Source organism: Daucus carota, chromosome 5 (assembly GCF_001625215.2).
Source record: "Daucus carota subsp. sativus chromosome 5, DH1 v3.0, whole genome shotgun sequence".
In the NCBI taxonomy this organism is placed as follows: Eukaryota; Viridiplantae; Streptophyta; class Magnoliopsida; order Apiales; family Apiaceae; genus Daucus; species Daucus carota.
In genome coordinates this window covers 30,136,367-30,153,374 of record NC_030385.2, presented here as the reverse complement: position 1 = coordinate 30,153,374, position 17,008 = coordinate 30,136,367, and the positions used below count along the sequence as shown (strand labels likewise).

The 17,008-nt window shown below is 35.0% G+C and overlaps 1 protein-coding gene across 4 annotated transcripts; it reads left to right on the top strand.

The window, feature by feature from the left end:
* The first annotated feature begins 201 nt into the window (after positions 1 to 201).
* LOC108223112 (formin-like protein 17) lies at positions 202 to 16,777 on the top strand. 4 transcript variants are annotated; one of them, XR_010292233.1, is made up of 18 exons: positions 202 to 618; positions 1,393 to 2,093; positions 3,659 to 3,880; positions 3,976 to 5,327; positions 5,415 to 5,544; positions 6,084 to 6,155; positions 7,013 to 7,111; positions 7,284 to 7,325; positions 7,409 to 7,489; positions 7,573 to 7,623; positions 7,709 to 7,790; positions 8,184 to 8,278; positions 9,946 to 10,017; positions 10,094 to 10,210; positions 11,855 to 11,958; positions 13,372 to 13,440; positions 13,536 to 13,602; positions 16,125 to 16,137. XR_010292233.1 is itself a non-coding variant. In XM_017397196.2 (17 exons), the coding sequence occupies exons 1-17, from the start codon at positions 546 to 548 to the stop codon at positions 16,286 to 16,288; spliced, it is 3,489 nt and encodes a 1,162-aa protein (XP_017252685.1). In that variant the 5' UTR covers positions 204 to 545; the 3' UTR covers positions 16,289 to 16,777. The 4 variants fall into 4 exon arrangements, 3 of the variants coding, with proteins under 3 accessions (XP_017252686.1, XP_017252685.1, XP_017252687.1); XM_017397196.2 differs by lacking the exon at positions 11,855 to 11,958 and having other exon boundaries at positions 204 to 618; positions 16,125 to 16,777; XM_017397197.2 differs by lacking the exons at positions 13,372 to 13,440; positions 13,536 to 13,602; positions 16,125 to 16,137 and having other exon boundaries at positions 11,780 to 11,916.
* Positions 16,778 to 17,008: the final 231 nt, after the last annotated feature.

Genomic DNA, 17,008 nt, shown 5'->3' with positions numbered 1-17,008 from the left:
CTACAAATATTAATATTAAATCATTAATATAATTTTTATAAGCCGCAGCAACGCGCGGATTCTCAACTAGTTAGAATGTAAAAAGTAAAAAGTAGGAAGCAACAGTGCAAACGTGTGCAAGGATAGCTTGGGCCAAACGGATAGATAAATATACTCGTCCAGTACAGCGTACAGAGAGATTGGTAATAAAGCAATCTAATATCCTCAATGTTTATGTGACACAATTGTCACATAAAGTACACGCGTCCTATGTACAACACAAAAATATAAACAAGCTGACCTGAGCTCCCTTTGAAAAAACACAACACACCAAGTGTTTATAAATCAAACACAATCTCTTCATCTGCAATCCCAGTTCATACTTACACATACATATATTTAAGAAACTTCTAGTAAAAGTATTTCAGCTTCTACAAAATTCTACAATTGGCCTTGTATGTATACAGTATAGACACAGATATATTGGTTTATATGTGTGTGAATTAGGGTTTACGAGTTGGAAATTAGGAGTAATTAGGGTTTTACGGTTTGGATGTTATTGGTGAATGGCATTGTTTCGTAGATTATTTTACAAGAAGCCACCTGATGGACTTCTCGAGATTTCTGAGCGAGTTTATGGTAATTTCTCTCGGTTTTTAATTTTATTTTATTGAAGTTTGATTGATTAATAGTTTGTTTTAGTGTTTTTATGTACAGTTTATCTGAATTTATGTGTTTGAAAATTGTTTAAACTGAATTCTGTGGTTAAGTGTAAACAATTTACTGGTAGGAGGTGTTGGTGGTAACTGACTGCGGAATTGAATTATTATAGTTTAATAGACAGTCCTTTGTACTGATATGTTGAGTTAGGCTAGGCTTCGAAGAGAACCAACAGAAAATGGGAACAGGTGATTTTAGAGGTGGAATTGGGATTTGGATGCAAGACTTTGATGAGTTGTGTTCGTTTCCTGATTATTGATTGCATCCAAATTGGCGGTTTCACCTATAGGAATCACAACAAGTCATTGCTCATTGTAAAAATAGGTTCTTCGAATCGTCACTAATTAGGCGAATCTCATTGATCGCTCGCCTATGCATATTATGCTCTCATGTTGTGCTAGTTCTTAATTACACTTTTTCTCAAGTGGAAGGTGGGTTTTATTTTACTTCATTATACTAAATAGTTAAAATCATAGTGTTCTATTCTTGAACAAGAGCATTTCAATTTTAGGGAATGTTTTGCTTCTTCACTGTAATTGAAGCAAGCATTTTGAGCCATGGATTTATTAGAACTTGATTTTTTAAGGACACATATAAAATATGCATTGATTAGGTTGTTTTCTTTTTATAAATGATGATATTCTTGTGAATTGTGATTAACAATAATGACATTGAAATCTTTTGCATGTGTAGTATTTGATTGTTGTTTCACAACCGATACTTGGGAAGCAGAAGAATATAAAGATTATGTCGGGAATGTTATAGGTCAACTAAAAGATTATTACCCTGATGCCTCGATCTTGGTATTTAATTTCCATGAGCAAGGGACACCGAGCCAAATTGCTAAGGCTTTGTCTGAGTATGACATAACTATTATGGACTACCCCAAACATTACGAAGGGTGTCCACTGCTCCCACTGGAGGTCGTCCACCATTTCTTAAGATCGGGTGAGAGTTGGCTATCACTAGGGAAACAAAATGTGCTCCTAATGCACTGTGAACGGGGTGGCTGGCCTGTACTGGTTTTCATGTTGGCTGCACTCTTAATTTACAGTAAGCAATATTACGGGGAGCAGAAGACCTTGGACATGGTGTACAAGCAGGCACCTCAGGAGCTTTTGCAGCTCCTCTCACCACTAAATCCTATACCTTCTCAGCTAAGGTATTTGCAATATGTATCAAGGAGAAATTTAGGGACAGAATGGCCTCCACTGGACAGGGGACTCACATTGGATTGCATCATTATCAGAATGATTCCTAATTTTGACAGGGGAGGAGGTTGCCGCCCAATATTTCATATATATGGACAAGATCCTTTGGTTCCATCTGACCGCAATCCTAAACTTTTATTCTCAACACCAAAGAGGAGCAAGGCTGTTCGGCACTACAAGCAGGTAAATTTGGTTGTTTATTCCCTGAATTGATATTACTACCTATGCAAATGTTCATTATATTTGCACATGTGAGGATTTCTTGGGCATGGAAATGAAATCGGTTAATATATTAATTTAAAGTGCCAAAAATTCAAACGATTGTAGTGTGTGATAATAATCAGTATCAGTAGTGTATAATTGTCCACATATGTATGATTTAGTGCAATGCCACCTTAATATACAGAATACAAGTAAATCCTTGGCATTAATATGATTAGCAGTCATCAGGATGAAGTAGATTTAAAAAACATATATATAGGTTGTTGCATGTAAAATATTTTCTGCAAATTAGGGTTCTGGTTTTCCTATGTTTCTTTACTTGGGAAAATTTATCGACTGAGGATATTGTGCAGGTTAAATAAAATTTGACTAAAGAAAGCTAGGAAAACTTTTTTTTTTTTTAGTCGGGTTGGCACAAATTAGTATTATGTTCTAAGATAATTCTCAGGGGTGAGCCATGAGCGAGAGTCGAACCAGAATCCTGGGACAATAGACGACAAACCCTTACCACTTGGACTATCTAAAACATTTTTATCTCCAAAAGTTGGGAAGAATTTGCAAACATTTTATTTTCCTTATCTAATATTTTTCAAAAAAATACAAATTTTTATGCCGAATAAATGAGGTCCAAGAGAAAGAGTCAGACTTCCTCAGTTACTCTTCCAATATGAAGATTTACCATGATCTCCTAAATTTTTTGTTGTAAATATCTTATTCTTATAACATGACTCCTATTAATCATGTTAAATATTCAAATCAGGTGTATGAACAGTATGAAATTTTGAAATGAAATTGTACAGCATATATTTTGTAGTTGTTTAACATGAACTAATCTTGGCTTTATTAGTATTAGATAGGAATCAAATAGTTTGAATATGTAGTACACTTGTTATTTAGAGCATATACTAATTGATTATTGTATATAGGTTGCGAATAGTGTGTGATTTGAGCTTTTTACTTGTGTATATTATATAATTTATGCGTTCATTATTTATAAGCACATTGCACAGTGGAAGGAGGGACACCCTATAACATCACATTAATAGTTCTTGGACAGGATAAAAATGAAAAGAGTAATTATATCTAGGTGAAAAATGGCATGGCATTCGTTCAATATGTTAAAACTTAAAAGTAGTTTACGTCTTCAGAAATCTATGTAGTTTTTTGACCCGAGTACGAGTGAAGATTTATCATAGGAGGTGTCACTGCTTAGTTACTCCTGTATCTGTAGTGGTCAGTTACTTGGGAATTTTTATCAAATAATAAGGTTGATTCATATTGTACGATGTCCAGACTACAGTTATGGTTTCAACTAAACTAGTGTAGTATGTCATATATTGAAATATTAATAAATAAGTACTTATACAAATTAGATTTGATGTTTTTGGCAAACAACATTCAAGAACAGATTTTCATTTCTCTTTATTGCCTCGTTATATATGCCTATTGGTCTCCCTTATAGAGACTTCCACTGTTCAGACTTTTCTAATGCTGTGATAATGTCCGCAACATCTATATATTTGCAGGCAGAATGTGAATTGGTCAAGATTGATATCCATTGCCATGTTCAAGGCGATGTTGTGCTGGAGTGTATTAACTTACATGATGACATGGAACGAGAAGAGATGATATTACGTGTCATGTTCAACACATCTTTTATTAGGTCAAACATTTTAATGCTTAATCGGAATGACGTAGATATGATGTGGAATGCTAAGGACCAATTCTCAAAGGACTTCAGAGCAGAGGTAAATTGTTAGTGTGCAACTTAGATTGCCCTTATATGCTGTTTCCTTGCCACATGCATAAAATATGTATTCAAAAATTAATTATTTGGATGAAGGTTCTTTTCTCAGAGATGGATGCTTCTGCGTCTGTAGTCCCTGTAGATTTGTCTTGTTTTGAAGAAAAAGATGGTCTCCCAGTGGAGGCATTTGCAAAAGTTCAAGAGATCTTCAATAGTGTTGACTGGTTGGTTCCAAAGAAAGATGCTACATTGGATGCAATCCAGCATACAACCAGTTCAGCTAATAATTCCCAGAGGAAGGCAGATGTTGACACTCATAAAGCTGAAAATCACGGCAACCGTTTGCCTCAGTTAAGTCCTAAAATGCATCACGATAAGCAACCTAGTCTTAAATCACGAGGAGATGGGAAACAGTCTGAGGCCTCACATAGACCGACTCAAGTCAAAGATATAAATGAAGATACAGATCATGGACTTGAAAATGCTCCATCAGCTGTTTCTTCTCCCAGGCAACCTCTGGGGGAGGACTTTGTTTGTAAAACTAAATCCTCTTCAACGGCACCGCCTCAATCAACACTAACTGTGAAGGATCCAGCTATAGACATTGGACAGTCTTCAGCTTCTGCTCCTTCTTCAACACTACATCCTCAGACCCCTCCTTTAAGAGACAATACACTTAAAAGTGTAAAATATGCACATCCTCCCCCATCAGACTCAGAAATTGTTCAACCTTTGAAGGAAAATATAGATATTAAAACTGGTCCAACTCCAGCGTCAACTCCCTCAATAAAATATATGCCACCTCCCACCCCGTCCCCACTTCATCCACAAACTCAATCTCCTCATCCAGTCCCTTTGAAAAATGATAAGGGTGAATTTGGGCCTCCCCCTCCCCCTCCCCCTCCGGTACCTGCTTTAAAGAAAGATCAAACCATAAATTCGTCTGTGGCTCCACCACCACCACCTCCTCCTACTCCCCCATTGAAAGAAGAATTGTCTTTGAAGGGAAGACCTCGACCTCCACCACCTCCGTCTCCACCTCTTTATCATGCACAAGTTGCACAGTCTGTGAATTCGACATTGGTTCCCCCACCCCCACCTCCTCCTAGTACCGGTTCTTCATTCCATGCTGTAAATCAACAAGTCCCTCCTCCTCCCCCTATAAATCAACAAGCTCCTTCTCTGCCTCCAGGCCCACGACCACTGGTAGCTGCAAATCCTCAAGCTCCATCACCTCCTCCTCCGCCGGGGGCTGCAAACCCAGGAACTTCTTCTCCACCGCCCCCTTCTATACCCCCATCTCTGGGAAGAGGACGTGGTTTATCTCGTCCAATGAATATAAGGAACAATCAGACAAAGAAATTGAAGCCGTTGCATTGGTTAAAGCTAACAAGAGCGGTTCAAGGAAGTTTATGGGCTGAGACACAAAGATCTGGTGATGCTACCAAGTAAGTATGGCTTTTGTTGTTGAATAATTGATGTTTCATATATGTTCTTATTTTGTGTCTCATGAGCATGCTGGTCATGTGTTGCAGGGGTCCGGAGATTGATATATCAGAATTGGAGACTCTGTTCTCTGCAGCAGCTCCCAGTTCAGGTAAAGGTGGTCCAGGGGGTAAAACAAATTCACGTGTGCCAGTAAACAAGCCTGAAAAAGTGCAGCTGGTAATCTATTTTAACATCTTTTCAACTCTCTATCTATTCGCGCGCACACACAGACACATATATGTATGTGTGTATATATGTATGTATATATATTTTAGAATTCTTATAGAATATGTGAAATTTATTGCAGCAATCCTGCATTAGTATCTACAAATTGGATCACAGGACAAGCTGTACTATAAACGACGATAAAAACTCTAAACAACGATAAGTTTATAATTTAATAAAGAAATTCAATTAGTGATTGGAGAGGGATGTCATTGACATGAGTTTGATAGCATCAAGCATGCTGCACCTTATACATAATTATTTTAGAAGTTATCTTTACGCGCAACTAAGATATTTTTATGTAAGTTAAGAAAAATAAAGTCATAAGCATGACTCAAATTAAGCAATATTGGACGGTAATCATCTCTTTTGCATGTCACCACCATTTTTTGAACTGACAAGATCATTTATAAGTTATTGCTACAACCTTTCTGTTTCTTTTTAACCTAAATTCTACCAATCATTGTTCATTATATTCTTTTTCCCCACAGATTGGCCATAGACGCGCCTATAATTGTGAAATAATGCTTTCAAAAGTGAAGATACCATTAAACGAGTTGATGGTAAGTTACCTACTCAATTTCATTTGTAAAGAAACTGTAATTATATTAGCCTCACAAGCATCAGTTTAATGTTTAATCCATATAAACATGAAATTGAGTCTGTAAAGTCTTTGAACAATGTCAGCATGCTACAGAAATTTCGTTTCATTTTATCTCAATCAGCAGGCTACATGTTTCAGTTCTAGTAATGAGACTATAGTATGACTTCTTCTCATGTCTAATAATCAATGTTACATTCCATGGTTATGGGCTTCTGGTGGACCTCATTCTTGCATTCTTGGTGTAGATTATACTTTAATCTCTGGCTCGTTTACTGGAATGATATTGCTTAATATGCATCCTTGATAAGCATATCTCTAGTTATTAGGTAATAAATAATCATTCACAGTGATTAATATGGATTAGTTTATTATTCTAGTCATAATAGCACGACCTGTCCTGAGACCTGAATCTGTATATTCCCTTAATTTGATAATTGCATTATCGAAGCCTTCAAGTTCGGAATGTTTCTTTTCATCAATATATTTTTATTCAAGACTACTTTATATATGTTAGACTAATTGGCAATATATGATCATTAGTAAATCTTTTTAATTGTACATGTCAATATTTATATACATATATGTGCATGATTAAGATATATCATTTCTAGCTATCCTTGGTGAAGTTGAGGTACTATAATAAGATCTAGGAAGAGCATGCATGTTTTCCTTTTACCCCGTGTTTTCATATAGGCTACGTGTTTAAATGATATTTACGATGTATATACCTTCTTACATTACAGCGCATTAAATTGTTTACAGTTAGTGTTACTTGTGATATTTTTTATCAACCATTTGTGCTGTGAAACCTGTCAGAAATCAGTGCTAGCATTTGATGATTCGGCACTGGATGCAGATCAGGTTGATAACCTCATAAAATTTTGTCCCACCAAAGAGGAGATAGAATTGCTTAAGGTAGCAAACTTTGATTTTTAAACCACTTATTGTTTTTTTTTAATTCTTGTAAAGTTAAAAGAAGTCAAAACTTTTTTATTTATAGAAACAGTAGGAGATACATACAGAATTATTGTGTCATACTTGTGAATGTGATGTAAATTTAATTATTAACTGATGGTTCATTGTACAGAACTATAACGGCGAAAAAGATCGGTTAGGAAAGTGCGAACAGGTTTGTGCTTTTGACTTCTCTATATGGATTTTTGAAATTATCTGCTACATATTTAATAACTGGTGCTTCGTTAATCACGGCAGTTCTTCTTCGAATTAATGCAAGTACCACGTGCTGAATCTAAGCTCAGAGTTTTCTCATTTAAGTTGCAGTTTGAATCCCAGGTCAGAGAACAGCATAGATATCTTTCACTATCTGAAAAATATTTTGATTTGGGGTTGGTCACTATATAAAATTTTTGTATCAGGTTTTTGACCTGCGGAACAGCTTGGACGTTATAAATTCAGCTACAGAACAGGCAATTATTCTCTTTTGTTTTACTTTCGCAGTACAAGAACTTCAATAGAGGTGATATTAATAAAATTATTATGATATTCTATCAGATCAGGAGTTCTTGCAAGTTGAAAAAGGTTATGCAGACAATTCTTTCACTTGGAAATGCTTTGAACCAGGGAACTGCAAGGGGTAAGTTACTAGAATCTTTTTTTGATAATTGCATGGGCTATCAACTGCACACTCAACTCACATCTATTATCACATTCCTCACTCATTTAAAATGGTCTCACTCAAGTCAATCTTGTCACAGAATATATCAATCGTTAAATTTCCAGTTTTTTGTTGGAATAAACATCAGGCTGACTGTGAGCCAGCATTAGACGATATTGTATTCATACTAATATATGTACGTCTTATTCATCATACTCTTACTAAAGTTATACTGCTGTAAGAGGCAGCAGTTCTTCTAAACTTCTGTGTATATATTGAATATTGATGGATGCATTATAGGAAGGTCTATGTTGTGAAAATAGTTTTTGACACTGTTTGATGCTTATTGGCTGATTGTTGCAAATATTTTAGGCTCTGCTGTTGGGTTCAGATTGGATAGCCTCCTTAAGTTGACTGAAACGCGTGCTCGCAACAACAAGATGACTCTTATGCATTATCTGTGCAAGGTAGTAAACGGCTTTTGTGCACCCTGTACACAGGACTTTTTCCGGTATTCTCACACAATTCTTTGAATATGAAAATTGTACAGACTGTAAGTAGAGACAAGTCTTTTTAACGTAATGCATGGATAGCTATTAGCTGGAGTCTGAAAAGATGTCTTTTTAGAACTCAGACTGTCGAAGAACTTGCATTTAATGTATAATTGTCCACGTAGAGTACAGAATGGTGTCTGCGTACCAAAGAAACTATAAAGATGGAAAAAACCATAAAAGCTGTACATTCTTCGTGGATTTTTTAAGTCTGAGAAAATGGCATGCGGCTGTGCATTCAACACATTTTGTATGAGCTCTTATTTGAAATTCTACTCTAGAGAGTGTTGTCTATGCAACATATAGGGTAAGTGCTGGTTAATAATTAATGTGATACCGAGGTTTGCCTGGTTGAGATTCTAGATTAAACTTCTGGGGGGATATATCCTTTATTTGTCAAAGGATAACCTGCAGAAACTGATTGGGGAATGGCAATGCCTAAAAGAATCGTCTCTATGTAAGAGTAGGGCAGGAATTCTGTATTTGTGTGTACCTTGAATCGGGGTGGTAATTTTATACAGAGCTTACGTGGTTTGGAATGTGAATAGGTAGGAGACTTGGAGAGCAATGAGCGAGTCCTTGTAAGATAAGCTCAGCCTTGGCCTTATATGATTCTACACTCGTGTACAAATTTATATGGAGACATAAGTAGGAGTGCGCTGACTGTTTACACCTAGCTTAAAATAGATTCGGGTCCTCCAGCCACAAAAGTTTGGGCTCCCCAGCATAGTCCACTACAAAGAGCTAGTAAAGATGATTCCAAGTTGTAACAGGCATCTAAGACTAGTGTTTTAAGAGGGGGACCTTGATTTTGGGATACTGGGTCTACTTGATTTCATATGTAACAGAGATGTGTATTCCAGAGCATGTCCAGTGCTTGTGCTAAAATAGATGGAGCTATTGCTACAATTTAGCACCAACAAGTGGTTTTTGATGCTTAATAGAATCATGTTTCCAATGGTTGGTTCTACATCTTGTTCCAAATTTCATCAACTCTCTTAGTACCCCACTATTTTGAATACAAAATTATTTTTTCCATTCAACTTGTTCACTTCAAATGAGATCAAGATGGTATGAGCTCTATTTATCTTTTGTTCTATCTTTGGAACTAAGTATAGCACTGTGCTATTTTAGCACAAGATATAGAACCCCATTGGAGTGGTAAATTTAGTTTTGTTCTATAATGTAGATGTAGAACAAGATATAGCACACCATTGGATCTGCCCTCACAAACTGACAAATCTAAATTTACAAAAACATCAATGAAATGGCCAACAAATTAATTTTAAGCAATGTTTATATAGTTATGTGTACCATTATCGTTTCCCAAACCATCCGATAGGTCTTAGATGATTGGTGTTGAATACACAGGAGCCAAAAGCATTTTTAAATATTTTGACTACCCACTTCGACTGCCATGTATTGGTTATATTCAAACCGTGCTCAACCAAGAAATGGGAGGGGGAAGTGACCTTAGATATTGAATTAAGCTAAATCTCATGTTTAAGTTTTATGCATGTGTTGCCCCTCTTGTGTCCTGTTAGCTATCATTCTCAAACTTAAATTTACTGGATCATTTTAAGGTGCTTGCTGAGAAATTGCCAGAACTTCTTGATTTTTCAGAAGATCTTGGAAGCTTGGAATCGTCAACAAAGGTGTGAATGCTTGAGCGACTTGTGAAACTAAGTGATGACATTGACAATATATTGATCTTGCTTTTTTTCCCTGCAGATACAACTAAAATATTTGGCTGAGGAGATGCAAGCTATCAGCAAAGGGTTGGAGAAGGTGGTTCAGGAATTGTCTTTGTCTGAAAGTGATGGACCCGTGTCAGAAAACTTTCTGAAGGTAATTTATGTGCACCATCTGCAATTACTTAACCTGAAATTAGGGTTATTTTACATTTTGCAATAAGATAGTAACTCAGATCATCTACAAAGAGAGAAATAATCATGACAACATATTAGATTTCCCTGGCCGGGTTAAAAAGCTTTCCTCAAGCTAATCAGAAGAAAACATTGGATGGAAGAGAAAAGAAGGCTTCATTAACACTTATATTTCATCCATGCTTGCAGTGTTAGTTACAGATCTTAATTATCTATATGTTAGATGTATTCTGTCGTGTGATCCATAATTCGAAAGCAGAAGATTGGTATATATGGTGTAAAGAATAAAGATATATTATCACCTCAACCACACCTTCCTGATTCAGAAGCAAATAATGGACACATAATATGATTGAAAAGAAAAAAAGTGCTGTGATACATAAGTATCAAGTACTGCATTGTTTTTTCTAGAGGGCATAAGTGTCTCTCCTTATTTACTTTGATTCATTAATCAAACGTCACAACTCACAAGCGAACACATCATACTGTCTGTGACCCGGTGTCCCGGTTTTTATATATGACATGAGGATGCTAACTTTAATTTTCTCTAGCATGTAGCAGCTAGATACAAGTGAACTCTTGTTTATAGAATAATTAACACTCAATGATCTTAATAAGTTAAACAAACATTTCTTTAAAATAAACACCCTCTTTAGAGTAGAAGGGGTTTATTGTCAGGAGCCAATCGATTGGCTTCGTTTAGAAGTAGTACATTTTGAACATTTAGAATGAAAATAGGTGAGATAAATGATATTAGAGAGATTCAGATAGCGATAGGAGTGATTTGGCACAGAAAAGGGGGAGAGAAGAGGTAAATGTAAGACAAAGAAAACCAGAAAGAGAGGTGGTGAAAAGAATTCTATTTCCTATCCAACATATTTGAGAAGTAAATTTTAAGTATTTATAAGGTGTAGTTATTGATTGGCTTCGACGAGCTTGAAGATTTTTCCTTTTAGGACTGCTGGAGTACATGACACCAACCAATTATTCACTATACTATTAAGGAGCTAGAAGTCCTGACATTTTCTCACTGCTTTAGTGAGCTCTGTACCCCATGACCTCATTGAGGACCAAATTTGCCAAGTAGCAGCACTTGGACAATCTGCTGTCTTCCTAACTATCCTCATCAAAGCAATCTGCCACCCTTCTACTAAATTAAATTTGGTGTATCCCCTTGAGATCCCCTTGAGCTGTTGCTGGATGAAGCTGTTGAGGGATTTAATTGTTGCCGTGTTCCTTTTTGTCTTGGATAGATGTTATATAGGACGAACTCTGGATGTGTCTGGTACAGAGAGTGTATAAGCTACAACATTCATTCTTATACAAGATTTCATGAGGTCTATATTATTCGGCTGCCAAATTCATGTTCTTCCAGAGCTACATAAACCAGTATATAAGTTTGCAGCTTCAAGTATAACTTGTACCCCACTTGAAATTGTCCATCTGTTTTCCCTTTTTCAGCATAAGTTGATTATCCTTTTTTTTTTTTGAGACCACATAAGTTGATTATCCTTTGTTTTCCCTTATCTAGAGGTTGTCTACAAACACCCCATGCCTCTACCTTTGAGCATTTCCTCTAAGAAGCTGATACTGGGCTCTTTTCCAGGCCTTGTGGAGTGTGGTTCCTGGTCTCCTACCCATACACAGCGTAGAGCTCTGTGAGACGGTGTTACATCACCATTCAACTTCAGCTAGACAATATACCATCATGTGGGTATCTTGACTGCTCATCCTTTACAAGCACCCATTTAAACATTGATCTATTCTCTATGTACAGCCATCTGATCGAATATGAAAAGATAATTATTACTGTATTTCTTATTTGTAAAATATTTGTGTAGATAACAGAACTGCTTGTTTAGATAGCTAATTACTTCCTGCTTAGCAACACTAAATACAATTTCAGTATTAACGATACTCGATAATGTTCTAGCTTTGACCAGCTTGGCGTATTCTTAAAAAATGGTTATTTTGACTTTCACCATCGATGCTAATGTTTACTGCATTAGATAATGCCATTCACTTGATTAAGAGCTAAAATTTGCTAGGCGATTGTAGGTGGTTAATGTCTTCTGATAATCATTTGAATAATGCGGAATCATTCAGATATATTCTTACTATTGTTTTTAGTATTTTAGTATAATTATTTATAAATGGACTGAAACAAACGAGTTTTTCTATGATTACTATATTTTAGTTTACTATTCACTACTCCTATTATTTTTACCAAGACGTAGATTAATAGATATGACATAAATCTATACTAAACAATAATAATATTTCTTTTTTGGTTAACATATTGATATATTCTAATACGTTACAACAACATTGGATCTTTTGGTAAATGTTACTTTTGGAGTTTTGGTATATTAGTTAAGTATCTAAATATACACAGAAACAAATGAGCTTTTATTAAAAAAAAGTAAAAAATTCTGCATTTAATTTTATATTGCAATACAGATATGATATGAAATTTATTTATACAAATCTTTTAGCCAATTAATAATAATATAAATGTTCTATCTTTATTGAATTAATATTTTAACATATCTTCATGTATTAGACAAAACAGTGTCTAGGTGGGATTCTGTGTTGTTTGTCTAAGCTTAAAAGTAACTTATACATACAAGTATGAATATGGTTTGTTTGTGTATAAAGTATTTACAATACTTATAAGCAATTTAACTTTATAAAAATGCATCTTATCAATTCTATTTGTAACTTTTAGTATATTTTTGTTCTTGTTATATGTAACAAGTTATAGATATTGCTACTAATAAATTTATCTAATCAGCCAGTAACTTTAAATCAAAATTTAGTTTTGTGTACAAAGAATATACCTTGAATTAAATTTAGTAAAAAAATAAAAATAAAAATACCTTGAATTAACAAGTAAGTTTCCTTAAGGTGAGCCAAGTGGGCAGTTTTACATAGTCAAATGGATAGAGGACCTTCTAGCGATTAACTGATGAATTGTGAAATTTCAGAACACTCAAAAATAGATTCTTGAAACTCGAAACTAAGCAGAGTCACATGCTTAATATTCTTTTTCAAACATCACAATTTTTGTGTTTATTGTTCACCCCTGTTGGCTTCTCTAATTTTTGTGTCTGTGCTACTCAGGATTTAAAGGACTTCCTTTGTTTTGCTGAAGGTGAAGTTAGGTCCTTAGCCTCACTTTATTCTGTGGTGGTATGATTCTAACTGTTTTGGAACGTCAGCTTAAGATTCCCTTGTGAATATTTTTTTTTTCCTGACCTATTATCTCTAACGCTTGAATCTTTCAGGGAAGAAACGTAGATGCATTGATTCTTTACTTTGGAGAAGATCCAGCTCGTTGTACATTTGAGCAAGGTATCATTGTTACATATGATTAATTGGCAGTGTTGGTGTTAGGTCAACGATTTTCATTTGAATTGCTATTATAAATGTAGAGTCACGTACCACTATAAATCATTTTAGCCTATAAACTCAAGAAACCTCCGGAAATAACTAAAAATATGCACAAGGTTCACTAATTATATGATTTTGGGTCACCAAATAATCAGAAACATACAATTATAGTTTGTGGTTTATATAAAACAAGATCCAGTACTATGCAATTAATTTAACTGGATATATATACAATTTATTGTTTGTGGAATTTGTAAGTTAACATGGGTTTCTGTTTAAAGTTGTGTGGTGTGTGGGCTCATGTACTTGAAGTCATCAGTTGATGCATTTGGAATCTTGAATATTTATAAAATAATTAGTGTTGTATATATGTTTGATGGGATTTCACCCATACGTCCTGTTTAAGAACAAATATAATAATGCTTGTGTAATTATTCAGATGGTTGGATTTGCACCTAGTTTACCCTTAATTAAGCAAATGTTCATTTCTTGGGAGCAAGTCCAATGGTTGTGATAAAATATATGGAGCTATTGCTATACCAAAAAGTAGTTTTTGGTGTTAAAGTATATGGAGCTATTGCTATACCAAAAAGTAGTGTTTGGTGTTCAAATAGCACCACATTGCTAATGGTTGGTTCTATATCTTGTTCTAAATTAACTCTCCAAGTGTATTTAGTATTAAAAAAAACTCTCAAAGTGCTCCCTTTATTTTAAATTCAAATTTACTTTTCTACCATGTCTTTACACCAAGTATCCCACTATTTTACTTTTTGATGAGGTGGCAATTATAGTTCCATCTATTTTTTTCTTCTTCAGTATTTAGCACAAAATATATCGTTGTTTTATATTAGCAGATAGAAAAGGGTCATGTAGAGAACCATTAGAGAGAGAACCCATAGAACCCTTACCTTACCTTATGTTTTAAAATTATTTTTGAACACACACAACGATGAAAAAACATGAAAAAAACATGTATTTAGATTTAGATACTAAAAATCTATTTAAAATTTGGGGTTCGGCAGCAGAACCTTAGTGGTTCTATGGTTCTATTTTAGGGACTGGTTCTCTCTTGAGCGCGACCCTATATAACATTTATACATATTATAATATTAAAAAAAATATTCGTATATAAAGAGAATAAAATAAAGTCTAGTCAAGTGAAAATAATATTAAGTTAGACAACCAAAAAAGAAAAACTAAAATGCAGACAATCTAAATTAGAAACAAAAAAAGCCAACAAAATGACATTTAATTGCCTCTTATAGGCCGGCCACAGTATGTGCCATCATACATGACCATCTAGGAAGCAGGGATTCTTTACTTACCTGCCGCACTATGCGCTCGATGTGCACTCGATATTTGGGGATTCTGGAGTACACGGGGATTCTCGGAGATTCTTTTCCCACCAAGTGAGAGAAAATAAGGAAGATACTTAAAAACATGATCAATTAAGGACATAAAAATGCATCAGTTGTGTTATTAAGTACAAATGACACATATTGTTAAGGATAATTAACTTATTTGGTTCACTATTTAGTATAATTTAAATAAAACTCTTGAAATATATATATTACATATATATTCAATATATTATGCCGAATCCCTAGCACCCGAATCCCTGTAATTTTGAATTTGCCGAATTTCCGTATCCCCGCAGTACGCACCCTCACACCGGACCCGCACTAATGCTTCCTAGATGGCCATCCATAAATGGTATGAATTAGCCATTAAACAAGACAAGACTACAATTAGCATACAAGTTATTTTATGGAGATAAATGACATTCAAATAATTTCCATGTAAGACAATCTAATTAATGACTTTAAAAGACAATTAAAAGAAATTGAATGATTAAGGTGTCTTCCAATTTTACAAAACTAAGAAACGTAAATCATGCATAAAATTTAGTCAATCACGATACCACGCCAAACCACCATCATCACCTATCTCATAATATACAACATGTTACAACGAAGAGATCACATGAGAATTCAAGATTGTTATTATAAATTACACCTAATCACATAAACAATTAAGACTATGATTTTAAAAGAGCACACCTTATTTTTGTGAAAGAACGTATTCAAGCCGAGGATCCAGATGGAGGATTTCCACAGCGATTGCGATACTTCCTCTTCTGTGATGGATGACTGATGACTGTGACACAACGTCGTTTTACAAGCCGTTCTCTTTGGATCTCAAATTACCTGCGCTATTGGATGATGATATGGATATCGAAAATTCCGATGATTTACAAACCACTGCTCTGAGTCTCGCGATGAAGATGGGGAGCCGTTGATGGAATGAGATGATGTGTATCAATCCGATCAAGAACCGTAACCGGAGACTTTACTGCTACTACCAACTATTGAGCCTTTTCATTTGTCTTACTTTTCTTGTATTAATTAATAGTTGTGCTTTTTAGTTGACCACAAACCAACCAAATGGAGCTCTTAATCATCTTATTATCAAATTTGCTGCAGTTGTCTCAACTCTACTTAACTTTGTGAGGATGTTCAATAAAGCCCATGAGGAAAACTGCAAGCAACAGGAGCTTGACAAGAAAAAAGCAGAGAAGGAAGCATCCAGTGAATTAACAAAGTTGAATGCTTCATATAAGGAACCTGAAATCCATGTTGTCAGATAAAATTTCTGTCACAATTTGACTTCAGAAAGTCACTTTCCTGTGATAAGAAACTTAATCTATTGCTGGGTGGAGGAAATTACCTTCTATGTTGGTGAAAACAGAGGACCTGGATGGAGTTGAGCAAAGAGGAGTGAAAATATTTTGATGACAAATGAAACAGAAAGTGTAAATGTGGATATAGAAGTCTGAAGTCGACTATGTTAACATGATGTGGTAGATTTTTGATCGATGATTGTCGAAAAGGTACTCTCCACTATCTGCTTTCTGGTGTAATGTGTGCTTTTAAAGTTTATGTTTCAGGATATTGAGTGTTTCTTTTTATCCTGTTAAATGTGAGAACTAGCTAGTCTGATCTGTTTACTGTAGTAGATATGAGGACTTGTCACAGTCTGGTTAGAAAGGCAACTTGTAGATATTACTGATAAGTGTTTCCGTAGGAAAAATATAGTGATACAGATCTTCTAGATATCAATATACAACTTTTCCAGATTTCTTTTTTTTAAGTTTTTTTTTCAAGTTATATCTTTTCTAGTAGAGAGTAATAATAATGTTATCACACATCTTACTTAAGTTCTTCTGTTTATCTGTTCTGCATTTTATCTTTCCCCCACTGTTTAGGTTCTACCGAGTTCTCTGTGTTCTATCTTGTAAATTACTCAAGACAGTTAGACCCTCCTTGTGAAGAGGTAGAATGTGTATATAACTGTAGCGGTGCCCCAG